This window comes from Salpingoeca rosetta (assembly GCF_000188695.1).
Source record: "Salpingoeca rosetta unplaced genomic scaffold supercont1.16, whole genome shotgun sequence".
NCBI lineage: Eukaryota > Choanoflagellata > Craspedida > Salpingoecidae > Salpingoeca > Salpingoeca rosetta.
In genome coordinates, this window is record NW_004754918.1 from 1,055,378 (window position 1) to 1,079,357 (window position 23,980).

At 54.5% G+C, this 23,980-nt stretch overlaps 9 protein-coding genes across 9 annotated transcripts in view; 6 read left to right on the top strand and 3 right to left on the bottom strand.

The window, feature by feature from the left end:
- Positions 1-412, top strand: part of PTSG_07197 (uncharacterized protein) — a gene marked incomplete at both ends in the record, with an annotated part of 10,002 nt that extends 9,590 nt beyond the window's left edge. The window contains 2 exons of the mRNA XM_004992561.1: positions 90-168; positions 321-412. Coding sequence (XP_004992618.1) covers positions 90-168; positions 321-412 — 171 coding nt within the window. The remainder of the gene's footprint in view (positions 1-89; positions 169-320) is intronic.
- Positions 413-543: 131 nt separating this feature from the next.
- Positions 544-3,722, bottom strand: PTSG_07198 (uncharacterized protein). The gene is made up of 10 exons (XM_004992562.1): positions 3,685-3,722; positions 3,196-3,309; positions 2,886-2,947; positions 2,625-2,732; positions 2,197-2,283; positions 1,971-2,087; positions 1,640-1,768; positions 1,268-1,336; positions 947-1,114; positions 544-754 (listed from the first exon to the last, which is right to left on the bottom strand). Exons 1-10 carry the CDS (start codon positions 3,686-3,688, stop codon positions 656-658), a joined length of 957 nt encoding a protein of 318 aa, XP_004992619.1. The 5' UTR covers positions 3,689-3,722; the 3' UTR covers positions 544-655.
- A 102-nt stretch (positions 3,723-3,824) lies between these two features.
- On the top strand, positions 3,825-11,074 carry PTSG_12550 (uncharacterized protein). The gene is made up of 16 exons (XM_004992563.1): positions 3,825-3,988; positions 4,377-4,926; positions 5,246-5,492; positions 5,980-6,036; positions 6,218-6,293; positions 6,573-6,917; positions 7,198-7,322; positions 7,837-7,974; positions 8,257-8,347; positions 8,651-8,762; positions 9,002-9,085; positions 9,303-9,364; positions 9,564-9,619; positions 9,845-10,183; positions 10,458-10,603; positions 10,914-11,074. Exons 2-16 carry the CDS (start codon positions 4,589-4,591, stop codon positions 11,023-11,025), a joined length of 2,328 nt encoding a protein of 775 aa, XP_004992620.1. The 5' UTR covers positions 3,825-3,988; positions 4,377-4,588; the 3' UTR covers positions 11,026-11,074.
- Positions 11,065-12,022, top strand: PTSG_12551 (uncharacterized protein). The gene has a single exon (XM_004992564.1). It carries the CDS (start codon positions 11,499-11,501, stop codon positions 11,934-11,936), a length of 438 nt encoding a protein of 145 aa, XP_004992621.1. The 5' UTR covers positions 11,065-11,498; the 3' UTR covers positions 11,937-12,022.
- Positions 12,023-12,207: 185 nt separating this feature from the next.
- On the top strand, positions 12,208-17,138 carry PTSG_12552 (uncharacterized protein). Its single transcript, XM_004992565.1, has 12 exons — positions 12,208-12,833; positions 13,211-13,284; positions 13,569-13,647; positions 13,814-13,889; positions 14,112-14,203; positions 14,494-14,749; positions 15,058-15,154; positions 15,308-15,438; positions 15,743-16,048; positions 16,242-16,351; positions 16,586-16,722; positions 16,917-17,138. Exons 1-12 carry the CDS (start codon positions 12,231-12,233, stop codon positions 17,083-17,085), a joined length of 2,130 nt encoding a protein of 709 aa, XP_004992622.1. The 5' UTR covers positions 12,208-12,230; the 3' UTR covers positions 17,086-17,138.
- Positions 17,101-18,569, top strand: PTSG_12553 (uncharacterized protein). Its single transcript, XM_004992566.1, has 4 exons — positions 17,101-17,204; positions 17,500-17,573; positions 17,720-17,803; positions 18,127-18,569. Exons 1-4 carry the CDS (start codon positions 17,153-17,155, stop codon positions 18,292-18,294), a joined length of 378 nt encoding a protein of 125 aa, XP_004992623.1. The 5' UTR covers positions 17,101-17,152; the 3' UTR covers positions 18,295-18,569.
- On the bottom strand, positions 18,446-20,372 carry PTSG_07203 (60S ribosomal protein L31). The gene is made up of 5 exons (XM_004992567.1): positions 20,322-20,372; positions 19,938-20,040; positions 19,680-19,737; positions 19,089-19,269; positions 18,446-18,829 (listed from the first exon to the last, which is right to left on the bottom strand). The coding sequence occupies exons 2-5, from the start codon at positions 20,015-20,017 to the stop codon at positions 18,771-18,773; spliced, it is 378 nt and encodes a 125-aa protein (XP_004992624.1). The 5' UTR covers positions 20,018-20,040; positions 20,322-20,372; the 3' UTR covers positions 18,446-18,770.
- An 83-nt stretch (positions 20,373-20,455) lies between these two features.
- On the top strand, positions 20,456-21,857 carry PTSG_07204 (splicing factor 3B subunit 5). Its single transcript, XM_004992568.1, has 4 exons — positions 20,456-20,566; positions 20,854-20,899; positions 21,098-21,221; positions 21,484-21,857. The coding sequence occupies exons 1-4, from the start codon at positions 20,524-20,526 to the stop codon at positions 21,532-21,534; spliced, it is 264 nt and encodes an 87-aa protein (XP_004992625.1). The 5' UTR covers positions 20,456-20,523; the 3' UTR covers positions 21,535-21,857.
- Positions 21,761-23,980, bottom strand: part of PTSG_12554 (uncharacterized protein) — an 11,449-nt gene continuing 9,229 nt past the window's right edge. Inside the window, exons 27-32 of the mRNA XM_004992569.1 lie at positions 23,296-23,400; positions 23,088-23,161; positions 22,780-22,852; positions 22,554-22,631; positions 22,242-22,380; positions 21,761-22,079 (exon numbers count right to left, since the gene is read on the bottom strand). Of these exons, the coding sequence (XP_004992626.1) occupies positions 22,048-22,079; positions 22,242-22,380; positions 22,554-22,631; positions 22,780-22,852; positions 23,088-23,161; positions 23,296-23,400 (501 nt within the window). The 3' untranslated portion in view covers positions 21,761-22,047. The remainder of the gene's footprint in view (positions 22,080-22,241; positions 22,381-22,553; positions 22,632-22,779; positions 22,853-23,087; positions 23,162-23,295; positions 23,401-23,980) is intronic.

Here is a 23,980-nt window from a genome sequence, read left to right on the forward strand (position 1 = left end):
CACACACACACGCACGCACGCACCTCCTCGTGCTCGTGTTGTGTTGAATTCACCTCTATTGTCTTGTTTGCCCTTTACATCGACTGCAGGCGTCACGCGTTTCGTGGGACATCTCAGGAACCATCCTCACATCCGCAGGCCACGACAGACATTTTCCAGCGTTCCAATGTACGTAATTATTGTGTGTTTGTGTACATGTGTCAACCTGTCTGTCTGTATGTCTACCACACACACACACACACACACACGATCCCCTCAGACTGTAATTCATAGGTCTTCATCCAACCACCACCACCACCATCCCATCCATCACACCTCAGTGCTGCCCGGTGGCGAGTGGCGCGACTTTGACGCAGGAAAGCTTCCCTCCAAAGACATCGCACCAAAACATGACGATGACCAGGAGCAGTAATGCTTGGACCCGTGGTCACATGCGTGCACGCGCGCATGCGTGTGGCGACATGTGTATTGTACTTCCTTCCCCGCCCCCCCTCTTTCCAATCACATCTGCAGCTGCGGCTCCAAGCCGCCCACTTCGACGCGTACGTGTCTGCTGCATTTATTCCACCCCTTCGTATGTGTGTACACGCGCGCGTGCGAACGTAACAGCCAAATAAACGACACCACAGCCTCCCGTCAGCAACACCAGCGCCCACTAGTTCTTGCTCCTCTTCTTCTTGTTGATACCGCTGCTCTGCTTGCGCTTTCCAGACGGCTTGAGGAAGTACTCGCCACTCTCAATCTCCTTGTCGACCTGCGATGGCGGATCAGTGCCCGAGGTGAAGGGGTGAGCATGATAGTGGTGATGGTGGTGATGGTGGTGATGGTGGGGTTAGGGTAAGAACGGGGGTAACACCCGCGCCCACACCGACACAGACAGGTGCACACACAGACACACACAGACACAGATACACACATAGACACACAGACACACATATGCACGCACCTTTCTTGGCAGCTGCTCTGGCGGCAGGTGCGACGGCTCCTTCTTGACAATCTGCGTGTTTGACTTCTTCTTCTTCTGGTTTGTCTTCTTGAACTTTGGGAGAAAGCGATCCCAGGACTCGCCCTTGAGATCCTCTCGCTTCATCAGTTCCCGCTTGATCATCAGCGTCTGTGCACACATGTACACACAATTGTGAATGGTCGAAACAGGTGATGGCACACAACGAAGACAAAAGCGTCAACCATACAATACATTGCACACGAGAAGGACACAGAGCACGCAAAAATCCACATTCACAAATACACGCTGTGTACAGCGTACCTTGATGTTGTAGACGGGGTGGATGTTGTTCATGCAGTCCAGCACGACCTTGCGCACTTGCTTCAGCCCCTGGCAACCATCAATTCCACGCGTGTGAGACGGGATCGGGGTCATGGCTGGCCAAATTGAAGGCGACAGCACACACGTGGACATGCAGACGTGTAGACATGCAGCCGTACTGCCGTGCACATGCGAACACACACACACACACACAACACACACACATACACAGACATACATACAAACACACACACACACACAGACAGACAGACAAACACAGACAGACAGACAAACACACACACACATACAGACACACACACGCACACACACAGACACACAGACACACATGTGTTTTCTTTGATCACACGACACCTTGTATGGGCCGATGCAGGACACGGTGTTTCCCTGGACGAGCATGTAGCAGTCTGTGAGGAGCTCAATGGCCTTGAGCGTGGCGCCGTTGGGGCCAATCAGCCGCTGCCGTCGCTTCACAAACCGCTCCTGCTCGCCGACCCCCAGCAGCAGGCGAGGAGAGCATTGTCCGGTGGAGGGCACGTGTTACGCGATAGGACAAGGCAGACACGCAGCCACAAAACCATGCAGACGTGAAAACATGTGAGCTACATAGCCACAGAGCTCGCGCCTTTGCACTGTTCCTTCCGCCCTCCTCCCTACGATTGCACCTCCCCTCCCCCACACGCACCTTGTTGCGAACAATATTGGCAATCTTGATGACTTCGCATGCGATTTCGTCCTGAAGAACGCGTTTCGCGTGTTGGAAGGGCACACTTCTTGCCAGCAGTTTGATCACATCACGTGCCTGCAGGCAAACAACGTACATACACGTACACATGATGGAAGCGCCATCATGAGCACCCCAGTGACAACAACCACCAGGACACATGTACGAAAGGCAACCACGCCCTAACCTTGATGATGATGTATGGGTCCCACGTCTTACGTGTTGTGCGTACGGTCATGCTGCCCTCCACCAGATCCAGCTCAGCGACAATGTGCTGTTGGAGGAGAACCAAGTGGCCAGAGCAGGGGGTTCAAGTGGCCAGAGCAGGGGGTTCAAGTGCCGATGGCGTGTGTGTGTGTTCGTTTGTGCGTGTGTGTGTGTGTGTGTGCGTGTGTGTGTGGATGAGTTTCAGTGTGAGGAGTTGTTGGAACTGCGATTGCCACGTGAGTGCTTGCATTATCAACTGTGCTGACATCGGAAAATCCAACACAAAGACAGCTCAGCGTGCGCACAGCAATAAGAGCGAGAACAAGAACAAGAACAAGAAGAGCTGTTGCTCTCTTTTCTTCCTCTTCTGCGTCCCCATGTCCCCACCGCTCCTTTTCCAGTACGCACATGTTTCTTGAGCTCGCGCTCGATGTGGGGCCACCATTCACGGAGGTATTGTTCGCGGTACTTTGGAAACAAGGTGGAGAATGACGATTCCTCAACCAAGGTATTTTCCTGATCAACAGCAGTGGCCAACAGAGGTGAGTACAAAGCGTCAACTTGTTTGTTCTACGCGTGTGTGCGAGCAGGTGCACAACCAAGGGAACAATATACATGGGTGTGTGTTCGCGCAGATGGCATGCAAGCAAAGATGAGACACCCCCGTACCCCAGCCTCGTCCTTTGTGTATGGAATATTTGCCCAGTGGTCAATGCCCTCGTGGTCCCAAGCTGATGCATTCCATGAGAACGCCAAAGCAAGAAAAAACAAAAACAAAACAGAAAACACACACAGTGAGTTGGCGAGCGCATGAGCAGGACCACCACAGTGGGTGAGTGGTAGGTACATGGATGAGAGTACCGAGCAACAAGCCATCTCATGGTGTGCTGGTGGGCAGCAATAGTGAGGGGCCAGGGTACACGGGGTGAGAGGTGGGGTGAGTGTGTCACACAAACAAGGGGCACCGGTACAAACTCACGCTTGTCCTTGCGGTATCTCTTGCTCTTTGGCACATCCTTCTTTGGCTGGTCACTTGCTGGCGTGGCAGCCGCTACGGCCGCAGCCTTCTTGTCCTCCTTCTTCGACCCTTTACCTGTTTTCGATAGTGCAAGAGACGGAAGAAGGGTGTGTGAGTGAGTGAGCGTGTGAATGTAAGAGGGTGTGAGAGGGTGTGCCTCTCTGTTTCACAGACAGACAGGCAGGTAGACAGACAAACAAGCAGGCAGACCGACGGATAGACAGACATAGACACAGACACAGACAAACAAGCAGGCAGACCGACGGATAGACAGACACACAGACACAAACACACACACAGACACACAGACACAGACACAAACACACACAGACACACAGACACAGACACAAACACACACACACACAGACACACAGACACAGACACAAACACACACACACACACACACACACACACACACACACACACATACACACACACACACACACACACCCATGTTGCCTCGTGGTCCGCGTTGTGCAACAGTATTCAACAGCAAGAAATGTAGCCAGTTGTTGCGCTGCATGCGACGGGCCCACGCCAGTCAGCAAACAAAGAATAAAAAATATGCACCACGAGTATTTTTGGGGGCCCTGAATTTCAGGGCAGGTGTCAAGTTTGACAGGGATCGCATCAAAATCATCCACAACGAAAAGCCGGGAGCGAATCGGCAGGCAAACTGACGAACAACACAACACACCAGCAACAGCAAGCCAAGCCACCAAGCCAACAAGAAGCCAAGCTCAGCGAGAACAAGGTGAGGAAGGCACGCACCACCACCAAGCACCGCGCAAGTGCCTGTGAGCAAGCCTGTGAGCAAGCAAGCAAGCACGTACGGAATCCAGCAGCCTCCCCTCCTTATCTTCTTCACACCAACACCCATCCACGCACGCACACACGCATTCGCGGAGAGTGAGCATTGGTGAAGGAGTGGAGCAGGAGACCGTGTGCTCTGACACAACCCTTCATCCACCCAGCATCACGATCACACTCGTGGCCACGGTCAAGCACAGCACCCACAGACACAAAGCGCAGCAGCGCACACAGCGAGCGTGCCTCTCTTTCCCGTCCTTCACTCACCCACTTACACGCGCTCACACACGCTCCCCTCGCCCTCTCTGATATTGTCTATTTGGCTGGCACAGCGATATCCTGGTGTTTGCTACCCACCTTGTGCACCGCAGCAGCCAGCAGCAGTACCAGTTCTTTCTTTCGTCGGCTCTCGTTGCGCCTGCTGTATTCTCTTCTCCGACCCGCAGTCTGAGCGGCGAGTGGGTGAAGCAGCGCAGCACCATACATCCCATCCCATCAGCATCAGCAGCAGCAGCAGCAGCAGAAACACAAGCAGGTGGTCAAGATGGAGTGGACGGTGACATACCTGGGCAGCACAGATGTGCGGGACCTCGACCTTGATGAGACACAGCCTGTCCCAGATCTGACGCCACAGCTGCAGCAGGCAGTCAAAGAGATTCGAAAGGCAAAGCGACACCATGACCAGCTTGCCATCTCCGTCAACCCAGACTGCCTGTGTGCGCAGCCGCGACAGGCCGGCGGCCCCACCATCTACCAGCCCATCGGCAAGATTGTGTTTGTCAATCCGCTGACGGAGGGCGCTTTCAAGAAGGCATACATGTTCGCATACATCGCCACCACAGAGGGGACCCGTGTTGGTGGGCCCCACCCCAAATACGTGTGGTGCGTTTGCATTGCAGTCTCTTGTGTGTGTGTATGTGTGCGTGGGTGTGCGTGCGCGCGCGCGTGTGTGTTTGAGAGTGTTTGAGTGTCAGCATGTGTGTTTGCTCGCACGTGTGTGTTTGAGTGTTTGAGTGTTTGAGTGTCAGCGTGTGTGTGTGCTTGAGCGTTGTGCGTGCATGTGTACATGTGTGCATGTGCTCTGCACCCTGAAAGGGCCTTTCTCGTGTGCAACGACGTTCCTTTGTCTGGCAGCATTCCCGAGTTTCCACCACCCGTCCTCATCACACCACACACTGCCTATGTGCGTGCGCGTGTACAGCCATGCGTTCAAGTGCAAGAGCGACCCCGATGCAAACGCCATTGCGTTCGCCGCTGCCCGCACCATGTCCACCAACGCCCGCAGGAGGCCCCTCACCCCTGGTGCCGACATCACCCGCCAAGACCTGGAGAGCGCCGTGCTGTATTGGAACGCAAACTCGCCAAAGCTCTTCCACTTGGAGATTGGCAAGGACGACGTTGTCAGCGGCAACGTCAAGATCTCCTGCCAAGTGGACGCCTCGCTCAAGGTCTGCGTGTGTGTGCGTGTGCCTGCGTGTTTGTATGTGTGAGAGAGAGAGAGAGAGTGTGTGTGTGTATGTGAGTGTGTATGTGAGCGCGCACGCGCGCGCGCGCGCGCGCGAGAGAGAGAGAGAGAGAGAGAGAGAGAGAGAGAGAGAGAGAGAGAGAGAGAGAGAGAGAGAGAGAGAGTGTGTGTGTGTGTGTGTGTGTGTGTGTGTGTGAGTGAGTGTGAGTGAGTGCGTATGTGTGTGTGTGCGTATGTGTGTGCGTGTGCATTCGGTTTGATTGAGAAGTGCTCGTGCAACGTTGCCAAGCAACAGCTATGGTGTTTCTGACCCAGTTTCCTGGCGTACAACATTTACACACTTACACCCTCACACACACAGCAAGCACACAGCAAGCACACACTCACACATCAGCACGAAATTGCATTCATTCCTTCACACACCATGTATGCCCTCGTCTGATGTGTCTTTGTTCGTGGGTTTGTTTCAGACTGTCAGCAAAGTTGTCCGTCTCACCACCTCCATCCGCGGGGACGAGCTGACAAAGGTGCACATGCATGCACGTGTGTATGTGCGCGCGTTTGTGTGCGCGTTGGCTGCGCGTGGATGTTATTTGTATTCGTGTGGAAGGCAAGAAATCACCATGATATGAAGCAGCGCTCACGTGCTCCACAACCACCACTGCCACACGACCACCACACGACCACCACTTGTTTGCCACGTGGCAGCTGCTTGCGGAGAAGTTCAACCTGGGCGCCATTGACGCGTCGCAATACGCCGTCTTTGACTCGCGCGACACAGGAGGTGCAACCTAGGAGTTGTGTGTGAGGGGGGGGGGGGTTATGGGACAAGGGAGGGGTAGTTGTGATACCAACAGGCCCACGGGAACGAGAGGGTGACAGGAAGGGAGATAGATAAAGGGGCACATTGGCACAGAACGACCTCACGCACACATACACACACACACACACACGCACACACACACATATGCACACACACACACACACACAGACTCCTTTGCTCACCCACTCACCTCACCAACACCATGCATGGTGCATGTTGCGATCGCCGTGTCATTTGCAGAGCAAAACATGCTTGAGGACGACGACTCGCCCATCTTCATCGCCATGACCGTTTCTGACCCTTCGGAAGTGACTTTCCTGTTCAGGAAATTGCCGCCGGGCCTCGTGCGTGTGTCGCGCACAGACAACAGCGGATCCCGCACGAACATGAGCGCATCCAACGGAAGCATCAGCACAACCCCGAGCGTGGAGAGCGGAGCCGCACACCACCACCACCACCACCATCACACACAGCAGTCCCAGCAGCAGCAACAAGCACAGCAACAGCACGCTGACCACCACCAGCAGCGTGGCAGTGGCACCCTCTCCAGGCAACGGTCACAGGCTGGCTCCGACACAACAGGCGGTGAGTTGGGGAATTGCGTTGCCTCGGGTGCTCATGTGTTTGTGTGTGTGATTGTGTGTGATTGTGTGTGTGTGATTGTGTGTGTAACTGTGCGTGTATATGTGTGTATGTATGTGTATGTGTGTGTGCGTGTGTGTGCTCTTGTGCTCCTGCGCGCTTGTGCTCGTGTCATGTTTCGTGAGATGCGTGCTCATTCTCGCCATCTTTGTTTTTCCATGTGCACATCATCCCTGACCATTACCCCACCTCAACCACCCCCCGGCCACATGTGCGCATGCAGTGACGCTTGAGGACATTGGCGGGGAGACGAGCACGGATGAGCTGGACGTGTCGCCGCTGGGACCGCTGCTTCCGTACCACGAGGCCGACGAAGACCTCCTCCTCAATGTCATGATCACAAGACAGGTCGGTGGGAAGGATGGGGAGAGTGGAGGGGGCGAGGTTGCGTGGTTTGTATGCGTATGTGTTGGTGTGTACTTGTGTGTGTGTTGGTGTGTGTTGGTGTGTGTGTGTGTGTACTTGTGTGTGTGTGTGTGTTGGTGTGTGTTGGTGTGTGTTGGTGTGTGTTGGTGTGTGTGTGTACTTGTGTGTGTGTTGGTGTGTGTTGGTGTGTGTTGGTGTGTGTGTACTTGTGTGTGTGTGTGCGTTGGTGTGTGTGTGTACTTGTGTGTGTGTGTGTGTGTTGGTGTGTGTGTGTGTACTTGTGTGTGTGTGTGTGTGTGTGTGTGTGTGTGTGTTGGTGTGTTGGTGTGTGCGGATTGGAACAGCCCCGGTGGTTTATTTCGCTTTGCACATCTCCTCTCCTCCAACTCACACCACTTCCAACCAATCCCATCAACCAACCAACCCACTGCGTTCTCCTTGCTGCTGCTGCTGCTGCTGCTGCTCTCTCTCTCTCTCCCCACTTCTCTCTGTGCAGAGCGGGAACCTTGGCTTCAAGCTGACGCCGGCGTATCTGCTGCAGATGTGCATTGCATACCGCTCGCTCAAGGACGGGCCTGGTGCTCTGCGCCGTCTCCTCACGAAGATTGCTGCAGAGATCAACAAAGTCGTCAGGGTAAGCTGTGTCGTGTTGGCCGTTGGCGTGCATTGACAGACGTATCTGTGTGCGTGTGTGATGTGTATGTGTGTGTGTGCGTGTGTGCGTGTGTGATGTGTGGTGTGGGGTGTTTGGAGAGGGTGGGGGACGAGAAGAATGATTGAGAAACCACAGTGATTGAGGGTTGTGACTGTCAACACAGCCCACCTTGTTCGCCTTTGGCATGATTTGACGGCCGTTGACGTGTTCCTGTTACTCACGATCGCATCGCTCACGTGCACCGATTCCCCGCGTGTGCAGAATAATCCGGACGACCCGGACATGCTCCTGTTCTGGGCATCCAACACCCTCAAGCTCATGGGCTCTCTCCTCAAGGACGCCAGCGTCTTTGGTGCGCTGCTTGAGATGGAGAGGCAGAAAGGGGCACAGACAGACAGACAGACAGACAGACAGACAGACACACACACACACACACACACACACACACACACACACACACACACACACACACACACACACACACACACACACGCACGCACGCACGCACACACGCACGCACACACACACGCACACAATCACACGCGCACGCACACGCATACACACACACGCGCACGCACACGCATACACACACACACACAACCTCCATGACTGCTCACGCGTGTGCCCCTCCCATGCGTATCACATGTGTGCACAGCGGTGTTCACGAGCTGCGCAAAGCAGCTGCTGGAGGACACGGTGTCGCTCGCTCTTCGCGGGATCACGCGCTGCGCCGTTGAGGAGGACAGGAAACCATACGACCTCGAGGAGTGAGTTGGCTCCAAGGGAGGGAGGGGGCGTGTACGAGCTGTTGATGCAAGCGACGGCACACGAAGGCAGAGAGAACACACATGCAGCCACACACAGAAACACACAGAAACACACACACACACACACACACACACAAACTCAAGACACATAGGCACACACACACAAACTCAAGACACATAGGCACACACGCATACAAGAATGCTAACACCACGTTGCCATGTTGTGGTTGTGTCATCAGTGCACATTGGACGAACGACGTGGAACTCCGGGCTGTCATTGTCGACCACTACCGCACCCTTGACCAGAACATGTCGCACGAGAGGTGCAGTGGACACGCCTCGTTGCTGTTGGTGGTGGTCATGTTGCTGGTGGTCATGTTGCTGGTGAAGTTGGTGGCGGTGTTGGTGATGTCGTTTCCTTCATCTGTGTGTGTGTGTGGCCATATTCTTGGTTTCCGTCGAGCTGTAATGCTGCCATCGCGCGTTGCTTTTGCTCAACCATCACACATGCCTGTGCCATTGTCGTGTCATGGGGTGCAGCCTGAGGGAGGTCGTGAACAAGATCACAGCGGCGATGCCCTCGCCACAGAAGCAAACGCGAAGTGAGGGCTCACCTGCACACGCATACCCGTTGTCGCGTGTTCATATGCGTCCAACACACACAGACACACTCACACAGACACACACACACACAGACACAGACACACACACAGACACACACACGCACACACGCTTGACTGCATTGGTTCTCACGTCCAACCCTGCTTGTACACCTGCAACATCTGCACTGCAAATCATCAGCGCACATGCGGCGAACACCGCAACACGTAGAGGACGACGATGGTCGCAGCTCACGGGTGCGCACACCACGATGATGACGTTGATGACGGGGAAGAGGGGGGGGGGGCGAAGGGGGATTGTAGCAGTGATTCGTTTGCTTGTGTTACGAACGCCTGTCATACCCCTTGTCACGCTCACGCTCACGTTCAAGTTCACACACATATATGAACACACACACACACACGCACATACACACATGCACACACACACACATACACATGCACACGCGCCTCCCACCCCAGCATTCACACGGCAGCGACACGTCGACGCGTCTTGGGTTCTCGTCGCAGCAGCACCCGATGACCTCGACCCCCGTGAGCCAGCGCCGGTCGGATGACATGCACGTGGTGGATAGCATGGCCACTGCTGTGCACGGCGATGCGCAGAGCGATGCAGACGTGGGCGTGCTGCCGTCGCTGCCGCCAGAGTGGGAGGAGCTGGTGGATCACGAGACGAAGCACCGCTTCTTTGCCAACCACAAAACACGTCAGACAAGTTGGACCGACCCGCGGGACAAGCTCATCACGGTCAACCTGATCAAGGGCGATAAGGGCCTTGGACTCGGCATCTCCGGCGCTAAGGTGTTGCTGCCGTTGTTGTTATGTGTACCTGTATACATGCTGTGTGCACGCGTGCTGTGTGTGTGTGTGTGTGTGTGTGTGTGTGTGTGTGTGTGTGTGTGTGTGTGTGTGTGTGTGTGTGTGTGCTTCTGCACTTTTGTACACACGGGTGTGCCTTCACTGTCTTGATTGCGTTTTCTGCCACTCACGCTCCCCTTTCTCATGTTTTGTCTTTCGCACATTCACCTCTCCATCACCACCACTCCCACCGCCTCCACCACTGCTGCCGCCGCAGCGCACGCGTGACGGGCGGCTTGTTCTCGGCATCTTCGTGTCGTCGCTCGTGCCGGGCTCCGCTGCCGATGTTGACGGGACACTGCGCGATGGCGACGAGATTCTGGAGGTCAACGGCCACAGCCTCATCGGCGTCAACCGCGAGGGGTAAGTTGATTGTTGTTAGTGCTGCCGTGGAGTGTGTTTGTGTGTACCGTTTGTGCAGTGTGTGCTGGGTGTGTTTGTGTGTTGTGGTATGCGGTGCGTGTATGAGCTGTGGGTGTGGCTCGTCTTCTACACACACACACACACACACACACACACACACACACACACACACACACACACACACACACACACACACACAAACGCACACTGCACACTGCACACACACCTCCTCACCTCACGTCGCCCTCCTCTCTCATTGCCCTTTCTCTCGCATCCATTCACGCCCATTGTCACTCTCCACGATCCGCAGAGCAATCAACTTCCTGAAGCAAGTGCGCCATGGCGAGACTGTGACGCTGCTCGTGTCACAGGAGCCGAGTCCCGGCGACCACCTGCAGAGGCTCAGGCACACACAGCTCTAGCACACACACACACACACACACACACACACACACACACACACACACACACACACACACACACACACTCACACTTTCTCTCACTTTCTCACTCGCCGTGTTCATCTCGTGAGCGTGTGTCTTCTCCTGTGTGTGAGTGCCTGCATGCATCCTTCTGTATGCACGTTTGTTCTGTGTTGTCTTCGAACAACGTGCTGTGGCTATGTACATGATGATGACGTTGATGTGGTCTACAATGCAAGCACACGTGCTGTCTCTTCTTCTCTTTTTTCTTTTCCTTGTCTTTTCCGTGTGTCGTTTCTTTAAGTGCGAGGGGGAAGCATGCACTCACTCGTTTGTGGTCATGACGATCATCGCAGCACACACGTGCATTGTTCTGCTCGCTCCCTTCATCCTCGCCCCCCCCCCTTTTCTATGTCTTCTCATTCTCTCTCATCCTCGTCCTTCTTCCTTGCAGTGCTGTGAGTTCTTCTCCCATGATCTCCTTCTCCAAGTCGTCATCGCTTTTGTTGTTGCTGTTGCTGTTGTTGTTTGTTGTTGGTTCACGCGCCTCCTCCTCCCTCTTTTCTTTAGAACAGAGCTCGATTCACCAGAGAACACGTGTTGTTGTTGTTGAACAGCCTGGGCTTCACATTTCATATCATGGGCATCTTTGTCATCGTTGCTTCATCGTGTTTTTACTTGAGCGCAATTGTACGTGTGTGCCTGTGCGTGCGCTTGTGCGTGCACGTGTGCGTCTGCGTGTGTGCGACATGTGGCTTGACATGACTGTGGGTGTAGCTTTTGTCGTTGTCGTTTGTTCGAGTTGTTTGGAACCGGATGTGCGTGGTGTTGTGACCACACCTGAGTTGCTTGTCGCAAGCGGTTTTCGCTGTGTGCTTGCCTCCTTGACGCCCCTTCAGCAAGCAACATGATGGCCTTTGCCCTCTCGTGTGTATTGACCAACCCTGTAACAATACTGCTCTCACCAAAGAAAGAAAGAAAGAAAGAAAAAGAAAGAAAGAAAAGAAAGAAAGAAAGAAAGACTTTCCTTAACACTGCAACAACAGTGACCCCAAGCAAAAGTGAGAAATGGACAGGTGAGATGACAAATGGAAGGAAGGGAGGGAGGAGACAAACTCATCGCGCTCCCTCCCAAATCCAAACAGTTGCGACGATTCGTGGAAAATTTTGTCCACTTTTCTGCGCTGACACAGCACCAGCAGACAATGATGATGAGCGAAGACAACAAGAAGCAGAAACGAGAGGCAACAGCTCACGAGGAGCAACAGCAAGGTGGTGGTGGCGGCGGCGGTGATGCTGTTGTTACTGACAATGATAACAACGAACGAGATGAACACGATGTCCATGCCAGCACACACAACGATGGCAAGGAAGAGGAAGAGGAGGAGTTTGACATGGCGGCATTGGATCGCCTGCCTCAAGAGCTGCTGGAGCGCGTCTTTGGGGAGGTGCCATTGGAACAGCTCGTTGGCGTGGTGTCCAAGGTGTGCTTGAGATTCCAAGTCGTGCTGAGCGACATGCTCCGGCACAAGATTGACCTGTCCAGGTGCTTTGACACGGCCAACGTCACGGACCAGATGATGTATTCTCTGATTGAGTGCAGCGCGCACTCGCTGCGGGAGCTGACGCTGTCAAAGTGCCCCTTTGTGACCTCTGCGGGCATCAGCGCTCTCCAACGCTGCTGCCACCTGCACACCCTGCGCATCAGCCACTCATACGTCAGCGACTCTGCGCTCCAGTGCATCCTCTCGCTTCCGTCCTTGCGCGTGCTTGACCTTTGGGGCATCTCCAACACGGGCGTTCACAGGGTGTGTCGTGCTGTGCTGTGTATGTGAGTTCGTGCTGTGCTGTGTATGTGAGTGAATGAATGAGTGAGTGTGTGTATGTGAGTGAATGAATGAGTGAGTGTGTGTGTGTGTGTGAGTGAGAGCGTGAGTGAGTGAGTGTGAGTGAGTGAGTGTGAGTGAGTGAGTGTGAGTGAGTGAGTGAGTGAGTGAGTGACTGGTGTGTGTGTGAGTGTGTGTGAGTGTTTGTGTGTGCACACGTGCCGACGCACACGTGAGAGCGTGTGTGTACGTTGTGACTGCATTTTGAGTGCGAGCGCGAGTTATGTGCTGGCGCACTCCAGATCTTTGATGGCATTCACATGTTTGTTCCCCCCCACCTGATCCACCCGTGCGTTTAGAATGTGCACCCAAGGCACTGTAGAGTGGAAACGCTCATCTCCATCGACTCCTGGATATCAGGGGTGTTGTGGGTGTAAGTTGAAAATGCGACATGTTCCTGTTTCCGCCAACTGTTTCGTGTGACCCTGAAGCAGCGATTGTCTTGTTCTGTTCTGGTCGCACACACACACACACACACACACACACACTCACTCACACACACACTCACTCACACACACACTCTCTCTCTGTGCGTTTGCAACCGGTGCCTTATCCTTGATTGCTGGTGCGTCATGCTTGGTTTGTCGTGCGCGTGTGTGCGTGCTGCGTGTGTGTGCGTGCGTGTGTGTGTGTGCGTGTATTTCACACTCTCTTCAGTCAACTGAAGGAACTACGGTCTCTCACTTTCTCCGAAGCGTCTTCGGGCGACGTTGCCAACATCAACAACCTGGCTGGGGTGGGTTGAAAATGTGTGTGCTGTGTGCTCATTGCAATCGTGCTTGTGCTCGTGCTCATGTCTGTGAGCGAGTGAACCTGCGTGTTTGTTCGTCTGCGTCCCTTCCCTCATCCGTCTCATCGTCTCCCTCGCTGGCCAACTGCTCCCATCATCTCATGTCCACTAGGAGACGGGCAAACTGGAACACCTGTGTCTGCAGCGCAGCCGCTATCTCCGCAACCACCTGTTCGACAAGATGCAAAGTGCGGTTGTTGGGACACTCTGTACCACCTCTTGTGTTCATTCCACATGCACACATTGGAGTTTGGGATATTCACGCACCCTCAGAGGGGAGGTAGAAGCACGTCTGCAGAAGTGAAAGGTCGACATGCGTCTATTGGTTGCCTGTGTTGTTATGCAACCCCCGACCTCATACCTCGCCTCTTTGCCCCCATCTGCCCATTTCCCTGTTGTGATTGCATCAGGTTTGCGCTCGCTCAAGCTGCGGAACTGCCACTTCAACATCCGCCTCTTCGCCCCAGATCGACGGCAGCACCGCCTTCATCACTTGCTTGAGGTGTGTTGTGTGTTGTGTGCATGCGTGTGTGCATGTGCATGTATGTGTGCATGTGCATGTGTGTGTGTGTGTGCATGTGTGTGTGTGTGTGTGCATGTGTGTGCATGTGTGTGTGCATGTGTGTGTGTGTGTGCGGGCGTGTCTTGTCTGTTTCCTTGCACGCCATCCCATCCCTGCTGGTGTTTCCCTTGGCTTTGTGTCTCATTTCACCTCCCCTCCTGTCTCCCATCAGCTCTGACACACTCCGTCCCCCTCACATCCATTCACCATCACGACGGTTCACCATACAGCACCTGCCCAACTTGGAAGAGCTTGAGCTCACCCACTGCGCCAACCTCTCGTTGGAGGCGTTTGATGCGCAACTTGCGTTTCATGGGCGCCACGCCCTCCAGTCCCTCACGCTGGACAATTTGTCCGGTTTGACGGACGGCATTTTGACGGCAATGGTGGAGGCGACGCCCCACCTCAAGCGCTTTTCGCTCAAACGCTGCAATTCCGTGACCAAGACAGGCATTGCCTTTGTCGCAGCAACATGCTCGCAGCTTGGTCGGTTGTCTTGTTGTTGGTGGTGTTGGTTGGTGGCGTTGGTTGGTGGTGTTGTTCAAGTTGTGGGTGGCAGTGCTTGCACCTTGCAGAGCCGAGTGGACTGGATGCACTTTTCTGCCACGTTTCTTTGTTTGACTTTGCCAGTCGTCTAACAACGAACGGTCTCACCCGGATAGCTTTTGCTGACCAGCACACACACACACACACACACACACACACACACACACACACACACACACACACACACACACACACACACACACACACACACACACACACACACACACACACACACACACACTCATCAGAGGAGCTGTCGTTGGTTGCGTGTGGAGAGGTGACGGACGATGTTATCACGGCGGTTGCTGAGCTTCGGCCAACGCTTCTGCACCTCAACCTCACATCGTGAGTTGTGCCCCCCTTTTCATTGCCTTTGTCTTCTGTGATTGTTGGTGCACACATGAGGCGGTATTGTGTACCCGCACCCCTACTTGTATCCCACATTCAACACACCGCACCACACCGCACCACAATATACACCCTCATCTATCGCCACAGGAGCGCTGCTGTGACGGCCGCTGGCGTGGATGTTGTGCTACACGAGTGCACGCGTCTCTCCTCGCTTGTTCTGCGTGGTTGCCCATTTGCCCGTCCATCCCGCGAAGCCCTCGCGCTGGCCAGGCGAAGGGGTGCGTGAGGTGGCCTGTGCACACGCGGGCAGGGGCGCTGTTTTGCTTGTTTCAGTCATGCACGAAAGGCCGCAGACAGATTGACACACACACGCACACACAGACACACACACACACAGACACAAACACAGACACACGCACACACAGACACACACACACACACAGACACACACACACACACGCACACGCACGCACGCACACACCACTTGCTTGTATTGCTACCACCCTTCGCTTTGTTCTGCTGTCTCATGTTCACCCCCCCCCCCGCCAAATTCTCACATTGTCCTCGCGCTGTTACTCCTAGGCGTTGACATTACGCTGCCGTATCTGCCTGCCGTGACCGCGCCATCGTGTGTGGATCCCATGCAAGAGCTCCGGGCGTGGGACGCATCTCTGATGTCTGCTGCATCGGTGCAGATGGACGAGAGCGAACGCAACCACCAGCGCGCTGCCTTCCGGGGCGTGCATGCTGCCGGCGTGGTTGTTGAGGGGGAGGTGCCCTGCTCCTGTGCAGTGACGGCGTGCCCCTGGTGCTGCGCGATTGTGCGCATTTGTCAGCGTCATGATCACCTCACCATCTGCTCCGAACTTGTGCTTCCATGCTTCATCGGTGCGTAGACGCCCGCTGTGCGTGTGTTGTGTGCTTTGTGTGTGTTTGTATGATTATTGTGTGCGTGCGATGTGTGTGTGTATGTGACTGCAAGTGTGTGTGTGTGTGTGTGCAATGTGTGTGATTGCGCGCATGTGTGTGCGATGTGTTCGTCAGCTCACCCAACTTCGCCACGCATCTCTCCATTGCACAGGATGCGGTGCGCAGCTGCCACGTCGGGAACAGACAGCTCACCGCCTCCACTGCCCGAGTTATGTCGTGAAATGCGGCTTCAACCCGGCGCACTCCATTGCACTACCAAAGGTGCGGACACGCGCACACGTGATGCGTTGCTTGTACGCTCATTTGTCTGTTGTCGCTGGTGGTGCTATCATTGTTGCGTGGTTGCTTGTCACGAATGCAACGTGACGTGTGTGCATATGTGTATGTGTGTGTGTGTGTGTGGGGGGGGGTGCATTTGCTTCCGCAAGTGCCGTGCTGCGTGTGCGTGGGGGGCTCACTCTCTGCCCAACAACAATGTGGCGTCGACCTTCACAGTACCGTCGACATTTGGGCGAGCACCTTCAGACGGGGTACTGTGCGCCGTTGCCAGAGTACGCGCGTCCCTGCCCCATGGTTTCCCACGGGTGCTCCTTCTCCGCAGGCTCCTTTGCCGCCGTCGCACGCCACATGAGGTGTGAGTGTGTGAGTGTGCGTGTGCGTGCGTGTGCGTGCGTGTGAGTGTGCGTGTGCGTGCGTGTGCGTGTGTGATACAGTGTTGTCACCATCACCTCACATCACGTGTTACGCCAACCTGCACCGTTGACTGTAGTATGACCCCACTCACACCACACCCACCCATACTGCATGCACGTATGTGTGCAAACAGGGAGTGCTCGTTCTGGACGGTGTCGTGCCCCAGCTGTGAGGCGACGGTGGTACGCAGCGACTTTTACACGCACGTGCGTGCGTGCATCCCAGCAAACCGCGTACACACGAGCATGTCACACGTCATCCTGCGCGAAGAGCAGCAGTGGGTGCTGCATTCAACAGCATAAACAGTAGTCACATATCACTGCGTCGCTCAACAAGCAAGCAAGCAAGAAGCAAGCAACAGCTGTCACGATGCCGCCCATCCACTGCTTGGCTGTGTTTGATGTGCGCAAGCTCAACGCAGGTGAGATACCCTTTGTTGCGACCGTTGTTGTTGTTGTTGTTGTTGTTGTTGTTGTTGTTGTTGTTGTTGTTGTTGTTGTTGTTGCTGCTGCTGCTCTCTCACTCACTCACACACACACACACACACTCACTCTCTCTCACTCTCACTCTCCCCCTCTCTCTTGCCCTCTCTTCTGATTCCAATCTCTTTTTTCAATCACTGCCCATGTTGCCTCCGACAAACCCGCATTGCCACCCATCTCACATCCCACGACGTGTCTGTGTTGTACTGCATCACATCTCTGTTTCACTCGCAGCTGACCTGCGAAAGGTTGGCGAGGTATACGGGCGCCTGTCATCATACGAGTGCAGGGGTCGCTACGGCTTTCTGGTAAGCAGCTTTTTGGGCGGGGTGGGGGGGGGGGGAAACGCACGCTTGGTGTTTGCTCGGGACCACATCAAAGCAGCCACCCTCCTTCATGCCCTCACTTGCTGGTATGCGCGGTGTTTGTATCACTGACGCTGCTGCTGTGTAAGAGGTATGAGAACCCGCAGGATGCGGAGCGAGTCCTTCGCGAGGTGAAGGAGACGACATACCTCGGCATGCGCCTACGATTTGAGGTGTGCGTGTGCGTGTGTGCGTGAATGTGTGCGTGAATGTTGTGCGTGTGTGTGCGTGAATGTGTGCGTGCACATGTGTGAGTGTGCGTGTGTGCGTGAATGTTGTGTGTGTGTGTGTGTGTGTGCGTGTGTGTATGTGTGTGTGTGTGTGTGTGCGCGTATGTGTGTGCGCGTATGTGTGCGCACATGTCGCTCGATCGAACCACTGTAATTATTTAGTTGTCACACCACAGCTGAAGATGAACACTCACGTTCTCTCCCTTCTGCTCCGTTCCCCCCCTCTCACTCCCAACCCACCACCCCACCCCACACAACGCCGGCAGCCCGCCAACTCTCAAAATGGAGAGTACCGGTACCGTCCAGACCCATCACGCCGCGTCCCCTCAGCAACAACAACTACAACCGCGGCAGCGACAGCAGGCCTTGACCTTGACCCGCCTGCTGCCAAGAGCAGATTAGACCGAGAGAGGAACAAGTACATTGCTTCATGATTTCGCGGGCACACCGGCAATCATTATCGTCAACACTTGCCTGCCTCTTTGTACTGTTGTAATTGAAGCTTCGTCACCAATGTCTGTGTGGGTGTGCTTGCGCTGTCTTGTCTGAAGTGCCAACACAACCGACCTCCCCTCTCTTTCCTTTTGTCTGTGCAGTCACGGACTAAGTGCCATGTGTGTATCTTTGCAACGTTGCACCCACGAGTACAACGCCAGGCACGCAGCAGACAGCCTCCTCAAGCCAGGCAGCACCGGTCCCCAAACAAAAGCAGCTCGCACTCAACACGAGGGCGAGAGCAGTGGAGGCAGCGGAGGTGACGAGAAGGGTGGTACAGGTGGATTAAGGCGCAGAGCAACAAAAGGGAGAGCAGAGAGGGGAGAGTCTCAGAAACGAAACCACACGGGAGCGTCACAACAACACAAACACAACCGAAACAGCAACTGATGATATCTGCGTGTTTGTGTGACGTTTACTCCTCAGCCTCCTCGAGCTCCTCCTCCTCCTCATCAACGACCTTAGTGCCGAGCTCTGCACCAGCACCAAACACCAAGCCAGAAAAAAGGAGCAAGTGTGAGTGCAAGTGAGCGAGCGTCAGCAGCGTTGTGGTGTGAGCGCGATTGAGTGTGCGTGCGTGCAGGTGTTTGTGGGGCGGCATATCAAAAGTGATGGTCAGCTGTCGTCAGCATGGCGCACCCACACACCCACACTCACACACATCGACTCCACTCATCGCCATTCCCAACGACCACCCTTGTTTCGGTCGTCGCTTATACCAACACCAACTCACGCTTGAAGGTGGGGACATCGACAAAGGTGACAAGGGAGTACAGCTTGTTCTCGGCCTCCTCATCCTCGTTGCGCTTCCTGGAGATGCGCACGCGCACGCGGCGGGGCACGTTGCGGATACCACGGGACCAGATGAACTTGTTCAGGTCGGCGTGGATGCGCACGTCGGTGGTGCCCATGTGCTACACAGCACCACAGCAACAAAGCATCGACACAGCGACAGGCAGGCAAGAGGCGTGGTGAGCGTGGCGTGTCAGACGAGACAGGTCGGTACAGCGGCACACGCTGGCAGAAGAAAGAAAGAGGCCATGGATCATTTGCAGGCTTTGGGATGTGATGAGTGTGTTGGCGGTTGCGCGTGCGTGTGTGCCGCTTTGCCAACAATACATGGAGGGAAGGAAGTGCGGCAGCACAACTCGATGCTGCCCTCAGCGTGTGTCGTCCATCGGCACGACCGTCTTCGTTGATTCCCTCTGACACTCGCTCGCTCGCGAACCGACCAAACATCTTTCTGTGCCAAGCACCTCCTTCGCCTGCACAACAATGCACACACACTACTCGCGCCTGTTCGCGTGTGGGTTGCAAGCTGTACCTTTGTGGCGAACTTGCGGATCTCGGAGATGGCACGGGGTGCACGCCTCTTGAAGCCACTGCAAACAAGAGCACGCGCGCGCGCGTGTGTGAGTGTGCGTGATTTTGGTGAAAGGGTGTGTGCATGTGTGCATGTGTGTGTGTATGTCAGCGGCATTGTGCCGTGTGCTGGCAGTTGGACAGCGTCTGCAGCAACTTCAGCGCCATCGGTACATCGGTGTGTGCTGGTTCGTGCGCTCGTGGGAGGGTGAAAACTCACATGCCGTGGATACGCTTGTGCAGGTGGATGGTGAACTCGCGGGTCACGAGCTCCTGCTTCGCCTTCTTGTCGCGGGCCATGGCTGTGGTCTGTGTCTGTGTGCCTGATGATATGTACGAATGTGGTGTGTGCATGTGTGTATGTGTGAGCGGCGGGTGTACGTGTGTGTGTATTTGTATGTGTGCGTGGTGTGGGTGATGTGCGCAGGCGAGGCAGGGGAAGAACACATCGATAGGAACAGAAACACACAATGCAGTACGGCACAGAGCAAAGAGCACAGAGCACAGAGCACAGGGCACACAGGGCACACAGGGCACAGAGCACATGCGTGCCACCATCCAACACCAGCAGCCCCATCCAACCCCCATATCGAGGCTGGCGCACCAAAGAGAGGCAAGAGGTCAGGCAGTGTGCTGAAGACGAGGTGGGAAAAAAGGCACCCACACCGCGTGCGCACGTCTCAATTCCCGCCCAGGTGGGTTTTGGCCTGTCAAAATCAAGTCATTTTTGACTTCAAGGCACAAACAACAAAGGTAAATTTGACCAAGGACACAGCAGAGAGCAGAGGGGAACGACGACGACGACGATGGCTGAGTCAAGATACAACATCCACTCGCAGCAGGAGCACCGTGAGTGGCTCTGTGTTTGTGTGTTTGTGTGTTTGTGTGTTTGTGTGTGTGTGTTGTGTGTGTGTGTGTGTTGTGTGTGTGTGTGTGTGTGTGTGTGTGTGTGTCTGTGTCTGTGTGTGTGTGTGTGGCTGTGTGTATGATGGCCTCTCTCTCTTTTTCTCTCTCTCTGTGTGAGTACGTTACAATGCGCCTTCTGTGCCTGTTTCATCAACTCCCGCGTGCGCTCACCCTTTTCCTTGCGAACGTGCGCGGTATTTGTTTGTTTGTTTGTTTGTTTGTTTGAGCAGTGCAATCCAAGTACATGGGCACTGGACATGCAGACACAACCAAGCAGTACGTTGCACGCCGCGCACGCTCTGCGATAGATTGCTAAAGTTTGCTCGTTCGTTGTCCACTCACAACTGACACAAAAACACGCACACACTGTCCCTCTCTGCCTCTCTCTGTCTCTCTCACTCTCTCACATGCACATGTACACACGCTTGTGCATTCTGAAACCTACTGACACACCTCTTCCCTGCGTACGTGTAGTGAGTGGGTGACCAACCAGCACCGCGACACATACACATCCATGATTGGCCACGAGGGCTTGATGGACTACGTCTCCATTGCAGAGAACGAATCGCGAGAACGCACGCGATTCAACCTCCTCCAGGTCAGTCATGTCTGTGTGTGTGTGTGTGTGTGTGTGTGCGTGTGTGTGCTTTTTGGGGTCCACATGTACCAAGCGTGCATGGTTGCTCCTGGTATGCGTCCACAAGGCCGCAGGGTGCCCTATTCCCTTGCTTCTTGCCGCTCATCCACACATAACGTGCACGTTCACTACGTGCACAACGTGCACTGTACTGCAATACGGTTTGTCTTGCCCGTGCCTCACCGACCGGCGTCATGTTACGATTTGCAAACACGCCATGCAGAGGATGATTTCGCCCTGTGGACCGCCCGTGAAGAAGGCGGATGCAGAGTAACGACAGCTTGCAGGCAACAGAACCTGCACGTTTCCTGCTTTGAACGCGTTGTCCTGTTGCGAAGCGTAATTGCAGCATGCATGGTCGCTTGTTTGAGACATCCCCAGAGCTGTTGCGGCACATGAATGCGTCTGTGTCTGTGTGTGTGCGTGTGTGTGCGTGTGTGTGTGTTTGTGTTTGTGTGTGTGTGTACATGAGGGGTGTTGTTACTTGAGGCCTGTGTGATGCCGAATAGACGTTTAATCAACCACGATCTGTGGGTCGCCATCTTTGCGTGTGCTTCATGACGACAAGCATGTGCTGTGTGTGCGGATGGCTCTTCGTTTTCGATCCCATTGCCACCTGTGTAGTGTAGCCGTCTGTTGTGTGAACACGTGACAAGCCACAAGAACAACGAGGGTTGGGTTGTGGTGGTGATCGGAAGGGTGGGTTGGTTGTTGGTTGGTTGTTGTCGCCGTTGTTGCCTAGTGCTCCATGCTTGTCCTTGTTTATTCGATCCTGCAGCTGTCCTTTTCACTCGTTCTTCCGCGCCTCCGCTGCCACCCCTGTGTGGTATGGTGTGGTGTGGTGTGGTGTGGTGTGTGTGTGCATGATGTGAGCGTATTGGTTGTTGAGTGCGTGTGCGCTCTCGATCAACAGAGCTCTCGCTCTCTTTCTGTTCCCTTTCCCTGTTTTGATCCCACCCCATCGCATGGTGTCACACGTACCCTGGGGCCTGTCTGCCAAGTTGCGCTGTCGATAGCGCAACAGAAACGACCGCCGCCACTGCACCATCTTGTATCCAAACATCGCGTACACCAATCCAACCAGCAGCGCAACAAGCGTAAGCCGCGCCCACATCACAAGCTGGCACAATGTGCGCGCGTGTGTGTGTGTGTTTCGTGTGTTTGTGACAAGGGCAAGTTGAACGTGAGGAATGATCACTGCATGGCAAACATGTGCGGAGAGACACAGACAGACACACGCACACATACACAGACAAACACACACACACACACACACACACAAACGAAACAAACCCAAGCTTGGCGGTCCTGATGGGTTCTCAATTCCTCAAGGTGAAGATAGCGATTGCGATACCCAGCTGGAAGCTCAAACTGTCGATGTGTTTGAAGTGGAGTGGTGGTGAACAGAAGACAGCGTAGTCAACAAACCGCACACAGACACCTCCTCCCCTCACACACACACACACACTCTCTCTCTCTCTCTCACACACACACATATATGTGCACCCTTCCCTCGTACCTGTGATGGGAGCGGGAAAAACGCCTCGAAGAAGCTCTGAATTGCGTCCACGACCTCGGCGCTCTCGGGCAACCTGCACCGCCATCATGGTTTGATTTTGCACATGCACGAGCAAATGACAACAAGACGCAGGGTGAGCGTGGATGACGGTCGCACCACAACGATGGGGCTGCTTCGGTGTGCATGTCCATGTGTGCCCATGCGTGTGCATGTGTGTGTGTGTTTTGTCTGTATACGTACTCATGTATGTGTGTGTGTGTGCATGTGTGCACAAGTGCGCACGTGTTAGCGTGCTTGCGTGAACGTACGTGTGATCGATGTTGTCGTTGATGCAGATGAACTTCTGCGGCGTGCGGCGGATCGAGTCAAGTTGGTCCAGCGCCTGACGAGAGCACACGAGGGAATCAATGCCACCAAAGCAGGTGGTGAGATGGTGTGTCACGTACCGCTTGTGTTTTTGTTTTGAAACTGAAGATGCCTGCAGGCAAAGCAACCAAAGTCTTCATGTCATCACACCTTCGTCACGTTTGCGTCGAGCATTTTGAAGGCAACATTGACTTCATCGGACTCAATCTGAGCAACAGCGGCGACGACGAGGCGTTTAGCGATCATTGTTGGACGCTACCGCAACAACGCACAGCAAGCTATCGCAGTACACAAACACAGACAAACAGACAAACAGACAAACAGACAGACAGACAGACAGACACATGCACTACACACCCACATGCACTACACACACACACACACAGACACACACACACACACACGCACACACAGACACACACAGACACACGGACACACACACAGACAGACAGACAGACAGACAGACAGACAGACAGACAGACAGACAGACAAACAGACAGACACATGCACTACACACACGCACACACACGCACACGCACACACGCACACACACACGCACGCTCACTGATTCACAGAAACAGACTCTTATAGGGAATCAAAGAATGGGAGGTTTAACCTGTCCGGCGGGGGCTCGCGACTGTGCTTTGATAGTAGGAAAAAAACGAGATAGATGGCTAATTTTGGGATTCGCCGTTTCTCGTTCTGGGGATGCGACGCTTGATCAAATTAGTGATTTCGCCCATCCCCATGTGTGACCGGCACGCGTGTACATCTATTTCTCTAATAGATACAAGAGGGGTATAGACACGGAGGTGGTGGTTATTCTGTAGGGTGT